At 46.3% G+C, this 23,020-nt stretch overlaps 7 protein-coding genes across 7 annotated transcripts; 4 read left to right on the top strand and 3 right to left on the bottom strand.

Annotated features, from left to right (window-relative positions):
• Positions 1-4,493: 4,493 nt before the first annotated feature.
• On the top strand, positions 4,494-8,099 carry CCR75_005409 (uncharacterized protein; the record flags this gene model as incomplete). Its single annotated transcript, XM_067963490.1, has 4 exons — positions 4,494-4,560; positions 4,632-5,029; positions 5,094-6,083; positions 6,152-8,099. 4 exons carry the CDS (start codon positions 4,494-4,496, stop codon positions 7,361-7,363), a joined length of 2,667 nt encoding a protein of 888 aa, XP_067817583.1. The 3' UTR covers positions 7,364-8,099.
• CCR75_005410 (uncharacterized protein) lies at positions 7,418-8,053 on the bottom strand (the record flags this gene model as incomplete). Its single annotated transcript, XM_067963491.1, has 3 exons — positions 7,418-7,518; positions 7,584-7,847; positions 7,903-8,053. 3 exons carry the CDS (start codon positions 8,051-8,053, stop codon positions 7,418-7,420), a joined length of 516 nt encoding a protein of 171 aa, XP_067817469.1.
• Positions 8,100-8,444: 345 nt separating the features above from the next.
• Positions 8,445-9,707, bottom strand: CCR75_005411 (uncharacterized protein; the record flags this gene model as incomplete). Its single annotated transcript, XM_067963492.1, has 1 exon — positions 8,445-9,707. The coding sequence occupies one exon, from the start codon at positions 9,705-9,707 to the stop codon at positions 8,445-8,447; it is 1,263 nt and encodes a 420-aa protein (XP_067817468.1).
• A 1,308-nt stretch (positions 9,708-11,015) lies between these two features.
• Positions 11,016-11,999, top strand: CCR75_005412 (uncharacterized protein; the record flags this gene model as incomplete). The annotated part of the gene is made up of 1 exon (XM_067963493.1): positions 11,016-11,999. The coding sequence occupies one exon, from the start codon at positions 11,016-11,018 to the stop codon at positions 11,997-11,999; it is 984 nt and encodes a 327-aa protein (XP_067817467.1).
• Positions 12,000-12,239: 240 nt separating this feature from the next.
• On the bottom strand, positions 12,240-18,491 carry CCR75_005413 (uncharacterized protein; the record flags this gene model as incomplete). Its single annotated transcript, XM_067963494.1, has 1 exon — positions 12,240-18,491. The coding sequence occupies one exon, from the start codon at positions 18,489-18,491 to the stop codon at positions 12,240-12,242; it is 6,252 nt and encodes a 2,083-aa protein (XP_067817466.1).
• A 172-nt stretch (positions 18,492-18,663) lies between these two features.
• Positions 18,664-19,981, top strand: CCR75_005414 (uncharacterized protein). The gene is made up of 6 exons (XM_067963495.1): positions 18,664-18,940; positions 18,997-19,077; positions 19,138-19,301; positions 19,352-19,488; positions 19,544-19,659; positions 19,725-19,981. The coding sequence occupies exons 1-6, from the start codon at positions 18,671-18,673 to the stop codon at positions 19,965-19,967; spliced, it is 1,011 nt and encodes a 336-aa protein (XP_067817465.1). The 5' UTR covers positions 18,664-18,670; the 3' UTR covers positions 19,968-19,981.
• A 41-nt stretch (positions 19,982-20,022) lies between these two features.
• Positions 20,023-22,616, top strand: CCR75_005415 (uncharacterized protein; the record flags this gene model as incomplete). The annotated part of the gene is made up of 5 exons (XM_067963496.1): positions 20,023-20,271; positions 20,343-20,519; positions 20,570-20,635; positions 20,692-20,833; positions 20,941-22,616. The coding sequence occupies exons 1-5, from the start codon at positions 20,059-20,061 to the stop codon at positions 22,614-22,616; spliced, it is 2,274 nt and encodes a 757-aa protein (XP_067817464.1). The 5' UTR covers positions 20,023-20,058.
• Between the last annotated feature and the right edge of the window lie 404 nt (positions 22,617-23,020).

Below are 23,020 nucleotides of genomic sequence, written 5' to 3'. Positions count from 1 at the left end.
TGTCGAACGAACGGACGCATCAGTCCCTTAAATATGAGCTGGTGACAGCTTGTCAAGAGATTTTATACTTGAAGGATGTAGTTGAGTGTCTGGTCCGTGAGAACCAGTCTCTGTCCCGGAGCCATCAGTCTTTGGCGGATGCCTTAGACCGTGCCGGCTTAATCCGGAAACGGAAGAAGCTTCGTACTGAAGGTCGGGCGGAAATGTTCGACATAAAACGTAGAATGCGTACGCATACTGCGAGGCAGATCGTTCGTGTATGCATTGCCTTGGCGGTACAGTTCACGGAGCGGACGAATATACTTGGGCAGTTACTTATTACTGCCCACATTCGTCACCTCATGTAAGGGTGGATTTACCGCTGAGAGTAAATTAGATCGTTAACCTTAAAATAAAAGAAAGATTGCTCTTCAATTTGTCAAAGTTCCGTTTCTGTCGGCCCACCGCATCAGCGATCCACTGCTCCTCCAGCCAACAAGAATTCTCCCGCTGATTCGGTTTTGTTTTTGTGTTCAGTGCGCCCGGTGCGCACCGCGGAGATTTCATTCTCCTATTCAGTGAAAGCGTCATTGCTCTCACTGGTATCATCGTCGACGATTCTGAACATCAGCATCGTTGTTATCAGAATCTACAATAGCCTTATCGCTATCACTGATCTTGTCCTCTTCAATGTTGAGTAAAACAGCATTGGTTATCTTCGCATTGACTGTTGAACCAACGCGGGATGAGCAGGAGCTAAATTGTTCTTTGCTCGAGCGTGCTCGCCCTTAAATAAGTGTCGCTCTCAAACAAGGTGGGTATACGTTAATGGCGTAATATTCAAGGAAAACACGGTGTATGTTTCGTTGATACATGCACAGAATTATTGATAAAATTAAGCCATTGGCAGGAACTCGCTCCAACTCTTAAAAGAGTGGACTGTTCGGCGAAGTATCTCTTCGAGGATATGGTTTACCCGTTCTGTCTGACTATCTGCTTTCGGATGATAAGAAGTTGACTTTTTAATTGTGCTTCAAGTGATTTGAAGACAGATTGCCAGGACCCCGCCCTGAACTGGGGGGGGCTCAATCTGAGACCAGTTTACGAGGTAACTCTTGGAGTCGAAAAATCGTGTCAGTAAAGACACGAGCACAGCCTTCGGTTGTGGTCAATTCCGGGACCGCATCAAGGTGTACTATCATGCTTAAACGATCAACAAGCACAACAATACCTTTTTGAGACCATCTTTAAGAAATCTGTAGTATAGTTCCATAGATACGGCCTGCTGACACTCTGCCGGAATAGACAGAGGTTGTAACGGAGCACGGGATGAAGCACTAGACTTCACCAGCTATCAAACTTCACAAGCACGTATGTACCTGCAGACGAATCCATTACGGCGAGGCTAGTAGAAATTGAGGTTACCTTAATATAGGGTTTTCACGTCCACGATGCCCCTTTTAAGTGCATCGTGACACTCATACATGATGCGTAAGCGCAAACAATAACCAATGGGGTCGCCAGCAATGGCTGGGTAATACAGGAAATCGTTGCGTGTTGTGTATCGATCTGACAAGGATCGATACAATTTCGGCTATCATTTTAAGAATTGTTGTGATGGATTTCGAAGATTAATCATCAGCCCTTTATAAACATTATCCTCATAAATGGTTCTTCTCATGTCGTCAAGCGATTTGACGACTGAACACTTATTGTTGCAACGACGGGCTTATGCTCACTAGTAATTGTTGCAACAGTGGGCTTTTCCTCATTGTTGATCTGCGCCGCCATCAAAAAATCGGGGCGACGCGAAAGGGCATCAGCGACGACATTAAGTCGTGCTGTTTTTTTCGCCAAAAAGTTATACTTCACGAAGAAAGACAACCACCTTCCAGTCTTTGCGAAAGGTGAGGACTGTTTACAGGCGTGTTAAGACGCATGGTCCGTATAAACAATGAACAGTCTATCTCTCCCATCAGATAGACTCAACCTTAGCCAGTGCATGTTTATGGCAAGGCGTTTCGTGCACTGGGTAATTCCGTTCAGCTGGTTGAAGCTGACGCAACTGATAGCAGACGACGCGCTCTGCGCGATCTATGTCATATTGCATTCCCCGCACAGCCGATTGCAAATCGCTGGCGTCATAGACTACATGAAATGGTCTGTCTGGGTCCGCAATCGCCGGGATTTGCGATTGCATCAAGCTTTGATAGATACCTCCAAAGCAATGCTGACAATCGGTGGTCCATGACCACTTTACATTTTTCTTTAACAAAAAAGAAAAATGTACTGTCCTTTCGGCATGATTGCGAGAGTACATATGTAAGTACGCCGCTGAGCCGAGGAATTTTCGAAGTCCCTTCACATCAACTCGCACAGGCCAGTCGGTAATTGCCTTGATGTTTTCCGGGACAGGGTGCTCCGTGTTTTTACAAAAACTATCGGACCGTGAGTACGATGTACTTCAGCGCCCGGTTCCCATATATGGCACTGCTAGGCCAAAGACGTCATCAAAATAAATCGGTGCGAAATTCCGCACCGATCTCAACAGATTGATTACACATCTTATCTTAAATATTGCCAAGGCATTGCTAAGCCTCTGTGGCATAACCAGCCACTCCCATGGCATTCCGCTTGGGGTGCTTACTGCCGTGAACAAAACATCCTGTCTACACAAAAGGATCTGATGAAATCCATTCATCAGATCCATTGACAAAAAGTTGTTATCTTTGACAAAAATGTCAATCATTGCGTGTTTTCGCTGTATCGGCGTTTGAGCTGGTACCATTTTAGCGGTAATTATTTGAGCGAATGCACAATTTGCTGCCCTCCTGCTGCTTTACGCACACAGAAATTCGGAAAGCTTGGTGGGAAGGTTTAATCCCTTACATGACCCACTAGGCGATCGACGAAGAACTTGTCGATCGCTAATACGTATTGACGAGGCAACGGCCCCTGCTTTGTGACTTAGTATTTCGAATTTGGAATCAGGTCGATTCGTGTCGAGTGCCTTAATCCTTAGGCAACCTGCACGGTATCTAATACACGTTAATGGGTCAATAGTACGATGATGATTTCATCGTATTGGATTTGAATGAAAAAATCGTTGACATCCTTAGAAAACCATGTCTCAGATACTACGAACCATGCATAAATTGGCAGCATCAAGCCGTGACGATGCCCGCCTCTTTTTCATCAGATGGCCACCTGATGAACATCCCGGAGTGTCCACAAGTGGATGGATGTCCTACGAGTGAGTGCGATGGCCTCGCTAGGTGGCACGGTCGTTAGCGCGACTGCACAAGACCTCAGATTGACAGTCCATCCCACTGTGGAGTTAGATTCCGACGGCTGAGCACAAGAACAGGCAGCGTCAAAGGACGACTACTTAGATAATTCGGGTAGATCGAAACAAGGATGTTAGCTTTCAAAGCGACATCCAAGAAAATTTGAAATGCCTGAGAGCGTGCCAAATTCCTAGACCGAGAGAACAAACGGGTTCTCAGCAGCTGGCGATGGACGGAAGTTTCCTCGATAAAAACGACTCCGATTGAACATCTTACCTCCCAATCCTGAGAGCCTTTTAAAGACAATTCCTTTATGTAAGGGTTTGACCGAAGTCAAAAACCAACTAAATGTTTTTTGATGTTAAAGATGCGTCTTTTACTCGATGCACTTTTATACTCATAAGAGGTATATCGCGCTTAATAAATTTAAGTCTGCGATTTGCTAGCGATTGGCGCCGAATGAATAGCTCAACGCCCCACAATCGACTAGGGACTTTAGTGGCAATTTAGTTGCCACTGTAAATCAAGGTGATGATGTTTACCTCATCACCTGGGGCAATTACACACAATGCTTGTATGTGAGGAGCAGCTTTTGTTAAAAGACTAGCAGATTCTATTGACTTTGCTGGTCAGTAGGGCGCTCCGCACTTACTGACCCCGGCCATTTTTTTGACGATCCGACTCACCGTTGCGATTGTGCGTCGGATCTGCATTCTACGCAGTTCTTAGCGGGAGGTCGATCGTTTCTCTCAGTGTTTCGAGTCACTGGGTGTGGGGCACTAAACTAAAAGGCATAATGGTTCGTTTTCTTACAATGATTGCATTTTCCTATCCTTTTTTTACCTGAAGAGCGAGGTTTCTCGCTCTCCATATACGAGTCCATAGCGTGAAGATCACGCTTGCCCTGCTTCAAATCCAGGAGCTCTGCTCGAGCCCGGAATTTGGCACCTGGCAGCTCAAAGGTTTGCCTGAGCCGGGTCTGAAAGACCTCATACGACCCAAAAACCAATTCTAGAGGAAATTTTATTACTCGGTGAACCTTTACGGTAAACAACTGAAGTTTACCGGCGCGCTCTGTCAGACGGCTGGCTACATATCGATACGCCCCTTTGGATCTTATAGACCCATTTCAATTAACAAACATGCAAGACTTATACTGCATACGTATACTTCACCTTCGCGCGACTTCAGAAACATACCATTCTCTAATTAGCCATTCCAGGCGCCATGAGTGCGCCCATTGATGACTTGCTCTATGGAGGCGACGACTCTGGGGACGAGGATGAGATGAACAGTACGTGCTTGCTCTTTTCGCTCATGAAAGCACCTTATCGCTCAGTGCTCTAATCATCCGCTTCGTACCAGCCACCATGCGCTCGTTCAGTGGCATTCCGCTCACTGCAGCGGTAGCGCCCCCGGGGGGTCTTTTAGCGCCTTTGCCAAAGCCACTCACCCCTCCTGCAAATGCAACGCCTATCCTTCCCCACCCGCAGCCCCTCGCGCCGTCACCGCCCGCAATTGCGCCTTCTCCAAAGCAATCTCCCGGATCCGGCCAGCAAATGTTTCAGCAAATGTTTGCACTTTTGAAGCAAATGCTTCCCGTTGAGCACTACGCGACGCTGCACTCAGAAATGCGCAAAGGCAACGGCAATGACATCAAGTCGATTGTCGATATAATCAAGCGCATTGCAGGCGACGCGATTTTTTCCAGCGTAATTCAAAAAATGAACTTGTCCCGGACTTTTCCACCCACGAATGCGTCGGTACGGCTGTGATTTGTGTCGCCATTGGTACTAGTGAATCCGTGACCATTGCATTATTATGTAGGGAGTCGTGCCCGCGGTAAAAACCGAGCCAGGGGCGTCGAATTCGTCTTCAGGAGGGTTGGGACGACCCGTTGTGGCTCGAAATAAAGTGACCACAATCGCCCCAAACACACGACCCATTGCTGCGGCCCCGTCGACACTCACAGCCACGCCCGTGGTCATGCCAGCGACCCTTGCACGTCCCACGATGCTGTCACTACCAGCCACAGCAAGTGTAAAGCCGGAGCCTGAAATAACCGTGACTACTAACGCGACACTCCCGGCTCCAACGGTCGCAAACCAACAATCTCGTAACGAAGCGCTTGAGAAGATTTTGTTTGCAAAACGATTGCTCGCGCATGCAGCGACGTGTATACTTGGCCACGGCATGTGTCAAGTCAAAAAGTGTGACGACGTACGTCGCGTGTTCAAGCACAGTTTGTCGTGTGGTGGGACGAACGGATGTTCGCATTGTGAACAGCTCAAAGGTTTGGTGAAATACCACGCAAAAGAGTGTGCCGTGAGTCGCTCGGATCATTGCTCGATTCCGTTCTGTGATGGCTTGCGACTGACGTATGCTCAGAATTCGAGTGTAGGGAGTAATGGGCGTCAAAGTGGCGGCAGTGAAGACGAAGACGACAATACGCCGCTGTCGTCGTCTGTGATTAAAAGCAAGAAACCCGCCAGTGGCAAGTCGCCGCAGAATCGGAGTCCAACTATCTTGCCATTGAAGCGGAAGAATTCGACAGCTACTTTGATTAGACCCGCGAGTGCTTCTGCATCGCCCGCACCGTTGTTGTCTCCAAATTTTGGAGCGAATATGGCGTTTCCTACTCCAAGTGTCGCGAAACCACAGCAAAAGAATGTGACAGCGAATATGACGCAAGAGTATGGTCGATTGTTGCAGCTGATTCTTCACGTCGAGAAGTGTACTACTAGTGCGTGTATAATTGGAGAAGAGTGTGTCGAAGCCAAGACGATTATGAAACAGATGAGTACGCCGAATCCACCGGTACGTGCCGCTTTTGAGTCTTTGTTCGTTGTGATTGTATATGAACCGTTTTCTTTTATATGTGCTAGGCTCGTGCCAAGACGTACAAACAGATCTACGGACATTACAAGACGTGCGTGGCCAAGAATAATACGGCAAATTGTCCCATGTGTAAGATTGGCTTGTTGCCGATCTTACCCGCTTCAATGAGTGCGAGTTCAACGGTGTCACCTCATTTACAAGCAATGAAGCCATTGGCTTCGACCGCAACCACTTCTGCAGTGTCAATGCCAACGTCGATGGTTGGCGCGTTAAACAAGCGTCCGAGCACGTCGGTCTCGCCAACTCCGCGGTCCCCATTGAAAAAGCCTCGGACGATTCCTCCGAATCGGGGCAAGGCAACTGCTGCAGAAGTTGCAGCGCTGAGTGCGGCAGCATCGGAAATGGTGAGTCAAGAACTCGCTCAAGCGAGCGTGGCGGATATTCGAAAAGAGGCGGACGTGTTGACCCATACCAGTATTGAGCTCGGTACTGAGCGACGTATCATGACGGAAGGCCGCGTTCGGATGGTGGAGCAACTACGATGTCAGAAAGAAGCGTGGGTGGAGAAAGATTTATTTAATTCTGAGAAGCTGCGTATGCAGATTCGTGACGTCAGTCGACGGGCAGGAGTCGAGTTGGGGAGCCAAAGTAGCGACGTTATGGCGTATGCTCTTCATGTGTATCTCAAGCAAGTAATTGAAGAAATGGTCGAGATCTCCAAGCAGCGAAGTGACGTGCAAGCGCAGTCTCTCGAGGCATTACAGAAGGCCCAACAAATGGGAACATTGATGATGAGTGGTCGCTCTGGGCCTATGGAACTCACGGCGACGGATATTTTACGAGTGAGTTGCGAAGACTCGTATACAAAGTTGCGACAAGAAGATTTGATGCTGCGATCGCAGCTGTTGGAAGATGCTAAGCGCGAGGAACAAATTGAACGCGAACGAGCAAAGAAGCGCAAGAAAGTCGATCGTAGCAAGCTGACGCAGGATGAACGGGACGAGGCCGACATGGACATTGAGGAGCTCGCACGAAAAGACTTGCGAGAGCGTCTATTGCAACAAGACAAGAGCGGTCTTTTGAAAGTCGGTGGCCGCGTGAATGAGAGCATTGCGACCAAGTATATCCAGCGTCCAATTGACAATCAAGTGACAATGGAAGACGCGAGCTATTGGCTCATGAGTCAGAAGCCGTATATTCGTCCCAAGCTCTTTGTACGTGCTGAAGCCGCACGTATTGTGACGAAATCGCTGCTTTGAGGGAATTTATGGCAGCTAGCACTAACTTAATACAATAAGCGAGCGGGTGTGCACTCATTCAAAGCGCGAGTGAATCGGTACTGCGCTCGTTAGAGCGGCCTTTGGGATCGTGATTGGTCGAAATGCGTAGAGGTCGGATGCGAGCTCGGAGGCACCTGTGCAAAAAGATGAACTTTAGTAAAATATTTTGCTTTTGTTTGAAAATATTATGACTTGGCACCGGGGACTGCGGAAGAATCGGCCACATAAATATCTTGTCCTTGATTGCGCAACTCGACAACGTGCGTTCGTTGTTTCACTCCCTTGGATTGAAGTCGGGGCAACGTAGGCTGGAGTTTGCCCGTCGACGTCCTGATCATGTCGACGCCTTTGTATAATCCTTCTCCTGTCTCTAAGGCAATATGATAGGCATGCCATGGACATTTGATGGTGGTCTTGCCACCGAGTTCTTCGATATCTCCATTGACCAATGGCCCACCGTGGTCTGCATGAAACCTTTTCAATCCAGCATCACTATAAAAACCGCTTTCTTCACTTACGATAGCATGCATGGTCCATACAAAAAACTTGTCCATTCACATTAAGTAGCATGACACAACGTTGCGACGTCGGTAATTTTAAACACGACTTGGACCCGGGTGGCAACTCTGAAAGCTTGCACACGAATTCGTAAACCAGCTCACTTGACATGGCGCGAGGGAACGGAAACACACCTCTTAAAGAGAAATATTCTACAGGAGGGAACGGTCATTTAAATGCATTAAGTACGCTTCGGTACTTATAATTGTCAAGTCGTGCGGCTTCACAAGATGTGATATCGCACCTTTTTTAATTCTTCCACGTCGATTAAAATACCACACATTGCATGAGCAAAGACTGATGCAATTTTTATCGATTTGGAAGACGTTGTCACTCATCGACGTGCGATGAAGAAACGACAAAGACATCGTAGCAATCACTCTTGCCCAACGACAGCTAGTTGGATAATATATAAGCGCATTTAGATTTGAGCTATATTCGACTTAACTAATAACTTTCGCAAAAATAAATGGTACAATCTTAACGTCATGCGAAGAGATCATTAATAGTCAGATCGATCCTGATTGACTTTAACCTTGCCGACCACCGATCTGTAATCTTGTGGCTCTGGGCGATCAGGCACGTCAGATCTCCACACCGTGGACGCGTCGTACTGACTTAAAAGTTGGGAGCAATTTTGTATCTTCACTGGCGTCGAGACGAGGTTTGATTTCAAAGTCTCTTTGTCCAACATTGGGGTAGTGACTTCGTATTCCTCATTTCCAAGAAAGCAGCACGCAAAATCGTGAAAGCGGTTGTAGGCAGCCGTACGTTCTTCATAGGACATTTCAAATGTGCGCTTTGATGTGCCAAAAATCAAGTATCGAACTTGGATGGGAGTGCTGAGGCAAATGTCGCGGGACGAGAAGATAGGACGGAACTCTTTTGGAATTTGACAAGTTTGTAACGGTTGAATTCTATCGATCGTAAGCGAAGTATTGTCCGCCACGCTGCCATTTGAGTTAAGGGCGCTAGCCGAGTTTACAATCGATGTGATAAGCGGCGTAACGATCAAAAGCGGATCGTCAATGATGTGGAGAAATACCAAGACAGACATCAAGACCGAAGTGACGGAGCTGCTCAATGCACCAAAGATAGTCTCGACCGAGAAAATGAGCCCACCAATCACGGCAAATCCAGTTGCAACCAATAAAACTGTCTCCGCCGTGAATTCGGCGGGATGATGCATAATGTGCAAGAGCAATCCACCGGCCAAATTCTCCGACGTGTCTTTCGGGTCTTCTTTCATTAATCTCCAAACCAACTTGATATTTTCGCTGAATTCGGTAAAGAAATCCTTGACCTCTTTAGCACCGACAGAAGGTTCACGGATAGAATTTGCCACCCATGTCACCGCATCTGCAATGCTATGAGCGAGGTAGATGACCGAGTCGAGCGAAAAATCAACAACGTCCTTGACCGCATCGGCGACCCGAGTATGGAACGGTAGCATCCTGGCCATTTTCGATTTTTGCTTCACCTCAATCTTGAAAAAGTCCCATAGCGTATTATTGGGATGATTTATCATGTAGGACATCATAGCGTCGTCAGCTGCATCGGCCTTGATCTCTTCAGCCGATCGGTGATCATACTCGTCGAGGAATTTATTGACAACGGGGCAAATGTTGTAAAGACTAGTCACCATCTCGCTCGACGACTTGTCAATGACAGAGACACTGGAGGCATGGGGGCTTCTGGAGGCATGGGGACTTTGTGCGACACAAACGCCAAATGGGACAACGAAGAGGAGCAAGGGAGACCACATGAGACTGATGTGTATAATAGAATACTGAGATATGGTGGGGGTCAAATGATCTGCAGAGACTCGCAAAGCCATTCGAGTTGCATCCGATGAAGATGCGTAGGCTCTGTTATTGTAAATGTATTGGCCAGGAGATGCAGTTCATCCATCTGCATTAGCGATTCGTCTCAACCCAATGAAAACGCCTGTACAACTAGCGCGTCACAGATCAGTATTTTTCTGGTCCAATAGATTCAAGTTGCAACACTTTGCAAAAGGGGCAGACATCCTTGTCTTCGCTTTACAACTCGCAGGTTCATTGCTACTTAATGAATAATATTTGAATGAAAATTAGTGCACTTTGGCACGAGTGCAGTGTCAGTCGATGTAGTGGTTAACGGTGCTGCCACTATGGCAATAGGTAGATGTCATTAAATGTGTTTCAGCTTAAACTTGTTACACCTAGTCATTGAAATGATGCAAATCATACATATATAAAATAACAAGATCAAACTTTCTTTCGTCTCGAAAAAAGATTGTGCTACATGAACACGACATTTATTGCCACGTCAAATTTGCTTTTTAGAATAATTTTGTGACTATTGCGTCAAGTCGTAGTAATAATCGCAGACTTTTGAAGAAAAGGACTCACATTTACAATGCATAAATACTTTCTGTCTTCGCAATCGCTCGCGAAATACTCGACTCGAGCTGAATCCTTATTATTTTCACTTGTATTTTTATGTAGGAGAGATTTGCGATCTGCCGATGGCTAATTTCTTTGTTTAATGCCGAGGTAAATTTCCCTTTCCGATGCCGAAAACGGCAGTTTTCTTTGTCCCATGCCGACGGCGGCGACCTAATGTCTAATCTTGTGCTGGATGCCTCGAAACTTGCTCATTCAATCTTTATGTCGTAGGGTATGTAAGATTGTGGCGCAAAATTAACGGAAACTTTTAAAGCGAAAGATGCGCATCACGTAGAAAAGTCTGAAGCAAGCAATACAGCTCGCCTGATCGCACTCGTTTGAAAATATTCATTATGACATAAACGAATATAAAATTTGTATAATACTTTTAGAGTTTAGCTTCAATAATTATTTTTACAGAGCTATCTCAATGACAAGCAATCGGTATTTCAAATACAATGAGAATGACTAAGAAGAATGGCGGCAGTGTCCCTTCGTCCAATGAAGTTCGAGTTCCAAAAGGCGTTACACAAGTCATTTTTATCGACATTATCAATTTAGCTCATTTTATGCAAATAAGTGCAAACATTGGAAGCTTTTAGCCAATCACTCCAAACTCGACATTTGATTCGAAATCGTCATTCATGGTAAAAATTGGACATGAAGTCTCCATCGCTTTCGCCCTCAATATCGCCGCGGGTGCTGCTACAATTCTTGGCGGCATGGTCGTATTCAGCAAACGCCTCGTGTATTTAGCCAATCCCCAAAGTTTGGCTATCGCCCTCAGTCTTTCGTCGGGCGTAATGATTTTCATCTCGCTCGTGCAGATTCTCAACGAGTCGGTCACTTTGCTCACCGAAGGCATTCGCACCAAAGACATGGCGGAAAAGACGGCCAATGGCCACGGGTGGCTCGGTGCCACTGGATGCTTTGCAATCGGTATCGCACTAATCTACCTCATTGATTGGGTTGTTCACAAGATTTCGCCCGAGCATGAAATGACCGAGATTGAGAATTTGCACGACCTGCGCGAATCAATGTGCGAATTTGAAAGTCACAAGGAGTCGCAGAAGCCTTCGTCGCCCCAACTAGAGGCCGATCTGTCGACAAGTAATGAGCCGAGCACAAACTTCATCAGGATGGATGAATACGCTAAGCGTGCTTTGCAGCGCATGGGTGTCTTGAGCGCACTTGCTATTGGGATTCACAATCTTCCTGAGGGTGTTGCCACGTATGTTGGCGCAGTTCAAAATTCGTCGGTGGGATTTTCGCTTGCAGTCGGTATCGGTCTCCACAATATTCCGGAAGGCATCGCTGTGGCTGCTCCTATCTACTTTGCGACAGGTTCTCGGTGGCGAGGAATCATGTGGTGTGCGATTTCAGCTGCGGCGGAGCCAATTGGTGGAGTCATTGCGTGGCTTACGATTGGAGACGGAATGGATCCCATTGCAGAGGGTATGCTGTTTGGAATTGTGTGTGGACTTATGGTGTGCATCTGCGTGAAGGAGCTACTTCCGACATCTTACAAGTTTGCCAAAGACAAGACACATATTGTTGCAATAGGAATGTTTTCGGGTATGTTCCTCATGGTTCTCAGTCTCGCGCTCTTTGGCTACGCAGGCGTGTAGCATTATATGCTCTGTAAACTTGCTTAACAATTCGTATTCTATCACTTAGGTATCGTGATATTTCGGGCATTTATATTTGTGTTCTATCTACTAAGGTGATATAAAAACCATCGGCATTTAACAAGCTTTCTCGCTTCAAACAGCAGGTTACCCTTCAAACAGTTTTACCTTACATGTTACGACGAGTTATGAAAATAAAGTCATGCGTGACTATTCTATCTATAAATTTATCGAGGCCGTCTAGGTCGTGAGATACTGGTCTAGAGACTCACCTGAAATGTCTTCAATTTGCTTGATCACGCGGTGGCACGTCTTTTCAACCTCGTCATTCGTGTCTTCCATAAATTCAGCAAGGAACGGAATACTTTCGGGCAGCATAGCGAGAAATTCGTCACCAATAACTTGGTAGCACTTTTCCACCGTTACCAGCGCAGCAAGACGCACCAATGCACATTCTCCACGCGACTTCATCAGCACAGCATAGTGCAGCGGCTTCCATAGTATATCACTCTTGGCAGCCCATGCCAAATTAGCAAGACACGGTGCGACAGTCTCCAAAACAAATTCGCGCATCGTTGCGTCGTACTTCAGCACATCGAGTACATCCACCAACGGCGCCAAGACCATGTCAAACCGATCCTTTTCAGTAAATCCGTCATTGTCGTGTACAAAGCAGCCATCGAGCGCACGTACTGCAGTGGTCAATAACAAAACGTTGCAATTGCGCTCAGCTTCCATATCTGCTGCGGAGATGGATCTTGTTTTTGCCCTTTTAGCCGCTGGCTCATCATTGCTCGTAAAAAAGTCATCATCTTCGCTCTCGTTGTTCTCAAATGACCGTGGCGGCTTCTGCATAACACTCTTGCAACTCTCGCGAAGGGCCAACGTAAGGAGCTCCAAGATATGTGCGTAGTATGGCACGAATATTCCGCGAAGACGTTCTGATAGCTTGACAACTAGCTTAAAGAACGAGATTCGTCGAGAGATGTCGCCCAATTTATCCGATGATTTAATGCGTGCTTGTACCCACTCAACTAGCTTGAAGAATAGCGGTTTGAGCTGCTTTTCGCTCAATTTCAAAATGAATTGCACAAAGCAGTTCAGCATAACTTCCTCAACCTCCTCTAAATCCTCCAACTTCGATAAGTGCACACGACGAGCGTCCAAGGTTGTGACGAAGAAGCGAGCAAACGATGGCAAGTGCTTACGTACAGAAGACGAACCCAAGTTGCTCACGACAGTTCCGACCACCGCAAACAATCGAGTGACACTAGTGTCGCTCTTTAGCGTAAGCACGTTCTCATACGCCCCAAACAGGACGGGAAGAAGTTGACGCAATTCGACGTGATTGCACAGATTCAAAAAGCAGCAATCGACCGAAAGAAGAACTTCGGCATTCATTGGCGCAGAAGAGAGCAGAGATGGGGTCAATAGCGCCCGAATGACAGCAGGTAGGTGCGGCCCCAGAAACTGAGGTATCTTGTCTGTAAATACTTCCAACGCTTTCAAAAGGCATTGCAGTACGGACTTAATGCCACTAATACTGTTGGCCGACGACGTGCAGTATTCAATTCCGCTTAAAAGTCTTGGAAAAAACTTGGGCAATAGCGGAAGCACCATAGGGCCGGCCGCACGGCAAATCGAAGACAGGCACACGAAGGCACAGCCAGACAAGTGCAGCGTCATAAAAGGCGAGTTCGAGACATCGTGTTCCAAATACGTTATGATGGTTGGTAGAATATGTTGGAAACGCTTGGCATGATCGGCAGCGAAATAACGAGCCAAGATATCAACACTCAAAAGGGCAGTCTGAATATTTGCGCTATTCTCAAGGCCCTGAGTGTTCCGCAAAATCGCGTCAAACTCATCCAGCATATCGATAAACAGCAAAGCTTCGCCGAAAGTCAGAGCATCGCAATCCTCCTGCAGACGCTCATTAAAAAGCTGCATCGCCTTCTTGCGCACAAGGCTATTGTCGTGGTGCAACAACTCACTAATGACTGCAACAAATCCAGGTGTGGACAAGAGCTGCTGCAAAGCACCGATAACGTCCATGGAATGCGAAGCCAACGACGTCCAGAACCCGTGCTCATCATCGTGCCGTGACTGCTCTCGAGCAACACGACGGAAATAAACCAAGTCGAGCTGAGCCAGCATTAAATACTTCTGCTGCAACATATTGTTGTCGTCGTCATTGTTAGACTGATCGACAACAATCTTGCAGTGCAACTCTTTAGCGCGTAGGTGTGCAGCAACAAACTTGACAAGGATTAAATTCAATCGGCGAGAAAGCACTGTTGAATTCACCAGCCGCTTATCAAATACGAACCGATTATACTCGACATCGTCATCATCATCATCCGCATCATCCGTATCTGTATCTGCCTCTTCCACCACGTGAGGAAACAAATCGCGGGCAAAACGAAGAATCATCGCCAGCGACGACACTTGTTCAACACAGTCAAAATTATAGCACAAATTGTGAGCAAATTGGATACGTTCGCGCTGTACATCCGAATCCTTGTCAAGAGAGGCACATTGCAGCAACTCCACGGCACAATATGGAAGTAAATTACTACCAAGAGTTTTAACCACAACTCGAAATAGAGGCTCAACCCTCATCTTAGAGATTTGATCAAACGCAGCAACAAATAGACCGACAAATCGCTGAGGTGTGATCAATGCCGCTGATTGTTTACTCTCACTTGCGACAATGTGCGGTACCACAGCCTTGATAATGGTTTCCAGCACATAAAAAGAATACTCGTCCTCATGACGCATTGAGTCCGCACTGACGAACCCCAAAATCTTATCTAGCGACGTGAGAATGCTAGCTGGATGTAGATCCACTAGCGAGCTCATAAAAAGCAAGGCCTCATTTCGCGTCTGAGAAGAAGACGAGCGGCTCAAGCATGCAAGCGTATGTTTAACCAAAAGGTCAGGATTTAGTGTCGCTGCGTATTTCGTGGCCTTAATCTCACCTTTTTTTTCATGATTCCTAGACGAGGAACTGATCTCGCATATACGACGCAGGCAGCCAAAAAGCACCTGCAAAATGTACTCCGACACGACGCTTTCGTGCTTCGAGTCGCACAAAAGAGCGAGCACATTACAAAGTGTTGCGAGAAGCTTGTTCAAGTCAGTTTTAACATTTTCGTGGCTCATTTCATTGCCAACTTTGATAGCCAGCACCTCAAGAATGCAGCTCAACTCAGAATACGGCTCCGCTTGAGCAAGCAATTGCTCCTCCAGCAATTGCGCGAATATGCCGTAGCTAATGCACATTTTCTTCATACACGTGATAAGTTTTGAAGCAAGACCTCCTTCAGCTACCATCAACAAATGAAGTAACTTTCCAACGAGAACGTGACGAGAAACGTCATCAAGAGCATTGTAGAAGTCTGCAGTCAAATTGTCGGCAACATAAAGTTTTAATTGCTGCGGAATAGTCTCTTTTTCGGGACACAAAATAGCCAATATTGCACCCAAACACTTTTTTGAGACAGCCTGTTTGCCTTGTTTCGACACTGTAATGGCAACACTTGAGTTCAAGTAATGCGCGAGAAAGCTTGTCAGCAACTGGCACATAGCGCCATCAGCACTCGATGCAAGACACCCAGAAAGCGCCTGCTGAAAAAAATCTACTGATTGCTCCCAAAATAAAGTTAACTTTACAGGTGCCAGCAGCTCAAGAAGCTTCACTGCAACGCCAATTTCATCGCTACTTGCAGAAGATACGAAGTCCATCAATAGCTGGTAAAAGGACGAGCTATCCGCATGAGTGCTATATGTGCCACAGAGTGATACAACTGAGTTGGAATCCATCAATATGTCCTGTTTGGACTTAAGCAAAAACTCCGATGCCTTCTTAAGGGTCTTTACGTCAGCAACAAGCTGAGAAGATTTAACATTGCCACAACGAAGAGACACAATCCATCGATCAAGGCAAGCAACAGCTGATTGACGCACGCTTTTGCTTTTGTCCGAAAGCGCCGCCATCACAACCGGGACCATAATAACAAGTTGTCGAAGTTCCTCTGATTGTGTTTCGTATGATATACCTTCGAGCACAGCAGAAATAATGTCCAAGGACCGTGTTTTCGCGAGAACATTTGGGACGTCTTTGTGGATTGCAGGTTTCGTGACAATGCGAGCCATTGTTGGCAGTAGCTGAGCCTCCAACTTTGCGTGAAACAAGTCCAAAAGACACTCTTGCATGCGAATAAATACAGCAATCGGAGACTCTAGCAATGTAGCAACACATACATCAAAGTCATCCCGGGAAATAGTAAAAATGTCGTACGCAATCTCGGTCATCTTTGAAGCAACGAGAATACTGTAAGCACCTTGTGCTTCAGACGCAGGATCGTTGCAAAGCCGGGCAAACTCTTTCTTGAGAAGAATGAGAAACGCTTGATCCAAAAAAAGCTGCTGTTCTTTTGTCTTCTTCGACCTCGGCTTCTTCGAAGCGAGCTGAGCCCGAGCAGCAGAGAGTGTCTCAATTAGAAAAGCTGTAAGAGGAATTTCGTTATAGTCTGATTCCTGGGACCAGCGCAGGCAATATGGCAGTAGGTCCTGTATATTATCTGCAAGGGCAAGCCCAAATTTGTCAGCAATTTCTGTAAGAGTTTTTATCACCAATTTTGAATCACTTTGCACGAAAGGATGGTTAAGAGCTGACATCCAAGACCACACAGCTTCCACCGAGACTCCACATTTCTCGTCCAAGAGAGAAACGAGCAATGTCAGCAGATTTTCATCAATGTCCGATGAAACAGCCTTTTTGCGATACTGCTGCAACGCGAAATCAACAACTGCTTGTACCACGACAGCATCACCGCGAGAATTCCATTTACGTGCAGCTTGCGCAATAGCAATCAGTATTTCTTGCTTTGTGCTCAAGTTCACCATCATATCGCCTAAAGAGCTAGAAACCATAAAGCACGCAATGCGCTTGCTGTCATCCAGAAACCGACGCACAAGAACATCACCACTGTTAAGGACCTGATTCTTACCCGAGACCGTCTCTGCTTTCGTGTCGTATATCTTTGCGAGTGACACCAAGGCTTGATACCGAATGTGTTCAGTTGGATGGTCAAGCGCGAGAGCAAGTGATGTATTCGCATCCGTATTGGAAGAAACAAAGTGCGCTGAATTAGCTACGTTCTCAAATGTCTTGGAGAGAAAACAATTCAATTTCTTGTCATTCTTCGACTTCTTCGTCTGTTGTGACAGCATGGAATTGACAACTACGTCAACTTCGGATGCAGTCTTTTTACTTAGAGCAACGAGGCTTTGAGAAATAGCTTGAACACGAGCACTGTTCATGGCAAAATCCTCATTATGAGCCTGCTGTATCATTGTTTTCACCAGCTCTTCCAAGCCTTCGTCAGCCACCAAATTGTTATCAATCAGAGCCGCCAGCAAATGGAAGAATTCGTCGTCTGTGGACTGCGTATGTTTCGTCAAAAAAAAAATCAGCTGTTGCATAAACTTGGTGGACGCGTAATTGGAAGCCGCATCGATAAGAAAATCCTCAACATTCTCCATTCGCACCAGGTATATACCGGCACGTTCTGACAAGCTGAACGACGGCTGTGTCTGTGCTAGAAATATCACACACAACAGAGCGTTGAGCTGCGCTCCTGATTGAGAATTTTTAATCAGACTTTTAACCAGTGCGTCAACTACTTGGCTCGACAATGTGGCCTTCGACGCTAGTTTGGTCACAATCATATAGGCTGACGACTGAAGTTCAGGAAAGAATATGCTCTTGAGGGCCATAAGAAGCTGTGGAATTAACCAGCGCAGCATTATTTCCGTCACTTTTCCCTGTTCGAGAACTTGCAGCACTACGAGCGTGTACAGTGACGTGAGCTTGGGATTATTGGCGCCGATCCTAGTTGCTGCGTCAAAGACAAATTCAATGACAGAAGACTCATTAATAACACGCTGTACGAGTGCTGCACGCAGCAGCGGCGCGCCCTGGGTCTTGACGCCTAACATAAATTCCCACCGCGTATTGTGAATGTGTAGGATGCGCACCATGCGAATAAACCACGACGACTCATGGTATGCAATAATCATAGCCATGACTGCGTCAACATTGTGACGGTGAACTTCATACCGGCGCACAAGAAACTCGAGCACGTGATGCGCAGCACCTAATAGAAAATAGGCACTAAGCGCATCCAGCACTTTTTCGAGCGCCGTATCCAGCTCTTTTTCATCGTTTGAAGTAATCTTTGCACGGTGAAAATGGATGCGTTGACTGCTAAAGAGCTTGGCAACCTGCGCGTCCGCGTCCAGTGCTTCGAAGCGCGCATCAAGCTTCTTTAGCTCCAGCAAGCCGTTCCACGCTAAATTGTACACCGTCTCGTCGTCCAAACGCGCCGCCTCGCGCTGGTCGTATACAAACGTATCAGTGCGGCGCTTGCTGCCCGCGCCAGCCTCGCGCAGCTGCTGCAACTGCCTTGCGAGTGCGCTAGCCATTTGAAAGCAAGAGTGATTGTTAAGTCAATCTGTAGCGGACCGTAGGCTAATTTTGATACTGGTGTAGACGCAACTTGGTCTGCGTCAATGACTGGTGTCAAGGCTTGAGCCTAAAATTGATGTGACACAAACATTTTCGAAAAATTTTATTTGTTAGTGCAATATTTTGTCACAATCCCATGATCATGAAAATGCCCGGGGCTGCAATGGCAAGAATGAGCAGGTCGCTCACAATGAATTCCGTGACATCGTCTACGCCCGCTAAAGTGCAATTGATGGGATATCCGAGCTTCGTGAAGCTTGTGGAGGTTGGACCGCGCGACGGGTTGCAAAATGAGAAGATTATCGTGTCAACGGACGACAAGGTGAAGCTCATCGACATGCTTTCTGAAACGGGCTTGTCCGCGATCGAAGCAACGTCTTTTGTTTCTCCAAAGTGGGTTCCTCAGGTATACAATTGTGCTGATCATGCAAAAGAAGTGATATTGAATATAAGTATGGGCAGATGGCCGATAATGCCGATGTTTTAAATCGTATCACACGCAAAAAGGGCGTTTCGTACTCCGTTCTTGCGCCAAACATAAAGGTATGTAGTTGTTTTCTACCGAAAGTCGTGATATTCTTATTTAATACTAACTTTGTGTAGGGCTTTGACAATGCTGTTGCAGCTGGGGCAGAAGAAGTGGCCATTTTCGGCGCAGCGTCGGAGGCATTTAGCCAGAAAAATATTAATTGCTCGATTGAAGAGAGTCTCCAGCGCTTTCGTCCAGTCTGTGAGAAGGCAGCGATTGTCGGAGTTCGTGTGCGTGGGTACGTGGATCTGTCTTCTGTTCATTCCTGATGCTAAACTCGGCGTGCAGCTATGTATCGTGCGTCTTAGGGTGCCCGTATCAAGGATTTGTCGAACCCTCTGCAGTTGCAACTGTTGCTTCGAAATTGTTTGAAATGGGCTGTTATGAAGTATCTTTGGGTGATACAATTGGTGTGGGCAACCCTGGTAAGGTATATTAATGCTTTTACACTCTTCCTTTTAATAACTGCTAGTGATTAAGCTTCTACGTCGGCGATGCTCCAAGCCGCGAAACAACACGTTCCTGTTCAGCATCTCGCCGTGCACTTTCATGACACGTATGGTCAGGCGCTCTCAAATCTCCTTATCGCGCTGCAGGTGTGACAATAGTACCTTAGTTTACGCATTACCCATATTGACGCAATACTATTTTCTTTTGCTAGGAGGGGATCAGTGTTGTTGACAGCTCTGTCGCTGGGCTTGGTGGTTGCCCTTATGCTAGTGGAGCATCCGGAAACGTTGCGACCGAGGACGTGCTCTATATGCTGCACGGTCTGGGTATTTCTACGGGCGTGAATCTACATAAAATGATCGAAACTGGCAATTTCATTTCAAAGCTGCTAGGCCATTCGAACCACTCCAAAGTGGCTCAAGCTTTGTCTAGTAATACAACAAGCCGTCTTTAGAAAGTGGTGCTTTTGTTTTATTTAATCGTAGTCGTCAATTTGTATTTCTACCTATTAGAAAGCATGCTTCGTAGTCTTCTTCACTTATAGAATGGGCAGCTCCAACTCGAAGAAGCAGCTCACGTCCGGAGCCGCCTTAGCTACTACAGGAAATGGCGTTCGTGCACAAATCACATCGAAGGATAAAGCTATTCTTGACCTCAAAAACGCCCGTGACCGACTTAAAAAACACCAGGCGCGATTGGACATCGAGGCCAGCCAGCTGCATGATAGTGCCAAGCGGCTGCTGCAGGCCGGCAAAAGGGTGCAATGCCATTGATGCCTTTATCATTCTACTATAATAGCAATTTACCATGTATTGCTTGTCGCAAGTAGGATCGCGCAAAGCTTGCATTGAAACTGAAAAAGTACAAGGAACAGCAGATGCATCAGGCCGATGAACATTTGATTCAGGTGCTGAGTTTGTTGGACACGGTGGAATGGGAGACACAGCAGCTTAAGGTATTTGAAGGGCTTAAGGCGGGTAATTTGATTCTAAACGCTATTCACAAGGTGCGTTGTAAGACAAAGTTTTGTGAGCGGGTAGCTGATAAATGTTCTAGGAGATGACGGTAGAAGCAGTCGAAGAATTAATGCTCGAGACAGAAGAAGCGCAGGCTACAGCAAGCGTACGTTGCGTTGTGACAATTTTTGGCACAAAACTTACCGAGATTGCAATTATTAGGAAATAAGCCGAATCATCGGCGGCAGCTTAACTGTCGAAGACGAAGACGACGTGCTCTGCGAGCTTGCTAGGATTGAAAAAATGGAAGCAGACGCACTTGCAGCAGCGATGCCTACGGTCCCAACAACTGCGCTTGACTCAGGTAAATTGTCAACTATTTTTGCTTCGCTTCGTTGACGAGGGCTCATAACGATTTTGATATTAGTAGACCTTTTGGTCACACAGGCAGATGACTCAACTAAATTGAAGACTCGCGCAATAAAAGTGAAGGAGGAAGCTGTGGCAATTTTAGGGTAACCATATCATTTTCGTCTTCGGTTACAACCTTAGAATGCTCGACTCTATTGAAGTTAGTAGCTTTTCAAGTAACCCGTAGCGTAACCAAAAAATCTATATATTACATTCTTATTTATAAAACACTGATTAACGCGCAATTGATGCCCTTGTATACTTCTCCACCGATCGCCTTAGGGGCGACGCCCGAGTGCGAGTTTTTCACGCCTTGGTGCGACCCGACGTCCTTCTATCTGTACCTCACTATGTCAATGGTGCTCATTTGTATTGCTGGTATGATGGCGGGTCTGACTATGGGCCTTTTATCGCTTGACATGCTTAACGTACGCATCCTCGAGTTGGAGGGCTCAGATAAGGAGAAGATGGACGCCAAACAAGTACTTCCCGTGCTTACCAAGCACCACCTCTTACTCGTAACTCTACTGATCGTGAATGCCAGTGCAAACGAAGCGTTGCCCATTTTTCTTACGAAATTGGTGCCTGAAGCCGTCTCAATCGTCCTGTCCGTCACGTGCGTGTTGTTTTTCGGTGAGATCATTCCTTCCGCCGTCTTTACTGGTCCCAATCAACTTCGCATTGCTGCAATGCTTTGTCCGTTTGTCAAGGCCTTGATTGTCGTCACCTTCCCGATTGCCTACCCCATCAGTCGTGTTCTTGACATGTGGCTTGGAGATGATCACGATCCAGCGCAATACAAGCGTAAAGAGATTAAAGCACTTGTGACGTTGCAGCGTCATTCTGATGCTGCTCGAAAGTCATTTGTCGACCACTTGCACCAAACCCAGCAAGTTGGAGATACATTGACGCACACACTTACGAAGATGTCGGCAATTGGGGACAAGCAGCCTCTACTGACGCCGCAGTCTCTGTACGAGGACTCTGCGCATGGCACGCGTCTCTATGTTGATGAAGTCACGATTATTCACGGCGCGTTAGATTTGGCATCAAAGACTGTCACGGAGGTTATGATTCCGATGAAAGACGTGTACATGCTAGAGCTAGACACAGAGCTCTCTCCTGACACACTCGCGAGAATGTTAGCGTATGGACACAGTCGAATTCCAGTATATGAGAGACATAAATCAAATATTGTCGGTTTGCTGCTTGTGAAGAAGCTTATTGTGCTGGATCCGGATGATCGTCGTCCAATTCGAGATTTAATGCTACGAAAACCAATTTTAGTCAGTCCAAAGGAATCGTGTTATGCGATACTGAACGAATTCCAAAAAGGCCACTCGCACATTGCTTTGGTTACAGAAAGTATCGATATCGTGTCAAGGTGTTGGCGCTCGGGAGACGAAATTCCCGAAAGTGTCATTTTTGAAGGCATCGTGACTATCGAAGATGTCATCGAGGAGCTCATTCAGGAAGAGATTGAAGACGAGAGTGATGTGTTTGTCCACGGAATCGTGGACTACTGGCAATCTCATATTCGTAAAACCGTGAAGGGTACTGGATCGGCCTTTGTAAAAAAGCGACTGCGTTTACTAGCGGATCGTGCTCGTTGTCGCGTCAAAAGCCGTTATTCTAAGCAGGTTGAAGGAGGCTCATCGAAGAGGTCGTCTGGAATGCTTAAATCGAATTCTACAGTAGAAATTAATGTAATTACCGAGAACACGCCACTGCTATGAGCTGGCGCAGTACTTTTCAGCTTTTAAATGTATGAGCTCTTGTTTGCTGGAATAGCTGAATGATTTTATTAACAAAGGACTGCTTTTAACAAGCATTGGAATCAAACTTTTTGTGTCTCAACTTAAACAAATTTTTGAGGATTACTTGCTAAGGGATTATACAGTGAAGTCTCCCTTATTTAATATGACTGGGACCGACCAATTTTGATTGAATAAAGAAATAATTAAATAGCAGAGTTAAGGTTAAGGTTAGAGTTAGGGAATTGAAGGCAAAGGTGCTACTGTAACGGGGTGTATCGTTACATGAAATTAACAATAAAAGATTGTTAGTTAATATTATCCAAAAGGTAGATAATATTTGGAGGGAATTACATTAAATAGTAATTTCCTGAATTCTTATCCAT

Source organism: Bremia lactucae, linkage group LG3 (genome assembly GCF_004359215.1).
Source record: "Bremia lactucae strain SF5 linkage group LG3, whole genome shotgun sequence".
NCBI lineage: Eukaryota > Oomycota > Peronosporomycetes > Peronosporales > Peronosporaceae > Bremia > Bremia lactucae.
The sequence above is the reverse complement of the archived record's forward strand: the minus strand, read 5'-3'. Positions and strand labels throughout refer to the sequence as shown.

What these genes read in the sequence shown, in the direction of transcription:
- CCR75_005414 (XM_067963495.1), top strand. Translation starts at nt 18,671, where the DNA reads ATGATCATGAAAATGCCCGGGGCTGCAATGGCAAGAATGAGCAGGTCG. An exon ending in CTCCAAAGTGGGTTCCTCAG is followed by an intron (nt 18,941 to 18,996) that starts GTATACAATTGT and finishes AAGTATGGGCAG; the next exon opens with ATGGCCGATAATGCCGATGT. An exon ending in AATTGGTGTGGGCAACCCTG is followed by an intron (nt 19,489 to 19,543) that starts GTAAGGTATATT and finishes CTAGTGATTAAG; the next exon opens with CTTCTACGTCGGCGATGCTC.